General features: G+C 35.7%; 1 protein-coding gene across 1 annotated transcript; it reads left to right on the plus strand.

The window, feature by feature from the left end:
• The first annotated feature begins 602 nt into the window (after positions 1 to 602).
• On the plus strand, positions 603 to 1,205 carry LOC130506935 (uncharacterized). Its single transcript, XM_057001633.1, has one exon. The coding sequence runs from the start codon at positions 603 to 605 to the stop codon at positions 1,203 to 1,205; it is 603 nt and encodes a 200-aa protein (XP_056857613.1).
• Positions 1,206 to 3,287: the final 2,082 nt, after the last annotated feature.

Consider the following 3,287-nt stretch of genomic DNA (forward strand, 5'->3'; position numbering starts at 1 on the left):
TCTCCTGCAAGAAAATAAAATTTTCGAAAAGCAAAAAAGAATTTTGGAAAACCTAAAATATTTTCCTAATCCAAATCAGTTTTGGAAATCGATTTTCTTAATCCAACTTTGAAAAGGAAATTTTATAATTTGAAATCAGAAACCAAAAAGGAAAATTTCTAAAGAATTATAAACCATCTTAAACCTAATGGTAAACCGGTTTAGGATTGACCCCAATCGAACCTATCCAACCCGGGTTTAACCATCGACCTATGCGACTCCTAAAACCCTAAAACCCTTAGGTTATTTATTTTAGATTCCTGAGTGTTTCTTGCTCGCATCCTGGTCGATTAGTTATTGCATTGAAATGATTGTTTGTATAATTGTTATTTCATTTCTAAATATGGCCGAGTGCCTTGATCAATATATGACCGAATGGTCTTGATTTATTTGATGATGACCGAATGGTCTTAGCAGCCTAAATGGGCGCATGACATTGTTTCCTTATATAGCCAGATGGCATGAGAAACTAAATGATCATTGTTTTGTGATGAATTCAGATGTCAATAAACTCAGATTACAGTGTCCTAAATCTCTCCGGAGATAATTATATTGAGTGGACCATGAACACTTCAGGAAGATTAAAACTCAGAGGAGTTTGGAAGTGTACCAAGTGGGATAATGATACCCCTGCGTGTGAGAGGTCGTATGCCCTCAAGATCACGAAGGATAAACTCTGTGATGATCTAAAAATGATGTACAGCTACATCAATGATCCACATTATCTCTGGTATACATTGAACAATAGATACTCAGAAATGTTCTTGCATAAAGCAGAAAAAGAATGGCGAGAAATAAAGTTCCAGAATTATGAATCTGTGAACAAGTATGACTCTGACCTTATGAGAATCGCCTACACTCTCAACCTATTTGGAGAGTCGACAACCAACAGGGATAAGCTCACCAAGACTCGTGAGACTATCCATCCGAGTGATGCGATATCTTTATATCACGCCAGTAAGTGTACTACTTACTTTGATCTACTCGACAAACTGTTGGAAATTGAGAAGAAAAAGAAAACAAAGGCAGAGAACATCAAGCAATTTGATGAGATCTTAAGCATACATAAGCTGAGACAAGAGTTTGATTTGAGTATTCCTGAAGCTGGAGAAGAACAAACCGAGTGGACTCATGTAGATAATGAGCTTGATCTATTCATTGAATAAGAATCAATGTAAGCCATATCCAAAGTGTTAAAAGGAATGGCCGGTTTTGTTTTATTTTTATTTTGACATCCTGAATTTTTATTTATGATTTGGTTTTCATTTTATTTCATCTTGTCATCTCTGGAAAGCATTAATAAAATTTTATTACAATCTTTGATTGAAAAATGACAAGAAAATTTCGAAAACCAGTATGTCTTGAAGAGACAAATCCTATGGCATTTCCCTAAGGAGGGACGATTTTATTCACTCAAAATGAAAGCCCCATTAATTTATTTTGAATGGTTTCGAATGGGCTAAGGACAGAAATGTTCTTTCTGTGTATGTAAAAGAAAATTTGCCAAAGGTATAAATGATCAAGAATAAAATTCTCCATGTTGATCTAGACTATGCAAATGATCAATATGATAAGGAACAATGGCTTTTGGTAACCAGTAAGGTTAGCCACGAAATTATACTTAATGGTATGACCGGATTAGCCATCCGAAATAAATTTTAAAATCTGATGCAAAGATTTAAAGGCACAAAAGAGTTCTCCCATAAATCTCACGTGTGTAGTATGAACACAAGGGAAACTCATGAGGCTTCATTGTCCAAAAGGTATCATGGAAATGGCACAATAATTTTGTGTTCTTACAGAAATGATTTTTATAACATGTTCCTGATAACCTGGCTGAATAAATTTCGAATTACAACCTATACGGTTTAGACTACAAAATTTATGAAAAGTCATGAGCATCCACAGATTACAGTATGTTCATGAGGGGGAGAGAGGATAACCCTATGCCATGAACACACCATAATCTGATGGATATAAGAGCTCAGACATGTTGTCCTTTTAAACCAAAATAAAGACTCGACAACCATGGAAATGGAAACCACAATAACCGTGGTCGTGGTTCCTACATGGTCGTGGTCGAGACTGGTCGAGACTCAGTCCACAGTAGTATTTCTGGCCGGACACAACAACACTCGACCAAGTATGAACTATAAGTTCAATGACTCTCCATACAGAGGTCACAAAGATATCTGGTTAAGGACATGGATTAATTCCCAAGAATTTTAACAGAATATAGTATGTCCATGAAATGGAAGTGAGGACAAATCCACACATGTCCATACTATAGATCTACTCGGACAGAATTCTTTTATGAATCTAAATGAGCCATTGGCCACAGCCATCCGAGCATTGGGAACAGAATAGAAATTCGAAAATTATAGTCCAAGGGACAGAGTAAGAATTCGAAATTATATGGTCCAAGATATGGGACATAAAGAAATTATTCATACAAGTTGAAGTATAAGCATCAGGCCATTAAAGTAAAGCATAGATATTCCCATCTCAAAATAATTACGGGTCATGATCCAGACACCATCCTAAGATAAAATAAATAGAACACCACAAACATATGTGCCGTCTAGGATGGAATCTCATAAGGAAATGAGATAAGATTGGGAATATATGTTGGATAAGTAAAATGTTTTCTCACACGATTTTAAGTAAACCATGAGCCAAACATGAGTGATTAGATTGAGGCCAAGGTACATTGATTTATACAAGATAAATCTGTCTATCCAACATTCATTAAAATGAGAAAACAATAAGCTGGAAAGAATAAGAGAAATGAAGTGGTATGAACCACCATTGTCTTGGCAAGATCCTCGGACCAAAGATTATAATCTTGGACGTCCATACAAAGAAAGAAAGAAAGAAAAAAATCATACAAGATGATAGCCAGACAGATTAGACCCGATGACTATGTCATAACCAGCTTAGCACCACGAAATAAATATTCAAGTTGCTATAAGTAAGTCTATATAATAGACCTGTATGTTCCATATACATAAGAACCTCGGATGAGAAAGAGAATAAGGTGCTCAGAATAATATACCCGAGTTCACTAAAGAAACCATACCAGACATAGAGAAAAATGCTGGCCAGCTGAACATCTAAGGTACCAAGCCATGTAAATTGGATTAGCCGAGATACAATGGTAAAGGTCCTGGATAATATAATCTCTAATCGATTAGAACATGTCTGGAACGCAATGAAATGCGATGGAACAAGTACAAATAAGTGTCGAC

The sequence above is a fragment of the Raphanus sativus genome, unplaced genomic scaffold (genome assembly GCF_000801105.2).
Source record: "Raphanus sativus cultivar WK10039 unplaced genomic scaffold, ASM80110v3 Scaffold3800, whole genome shotgun sequence".
Lineage (NCBI taxonomy): Eukaryota > Viridiplantae > Streptophyta > Magnoliopsida > Brassicales > Brassicaceae > Raphanus > Raphanus sativus.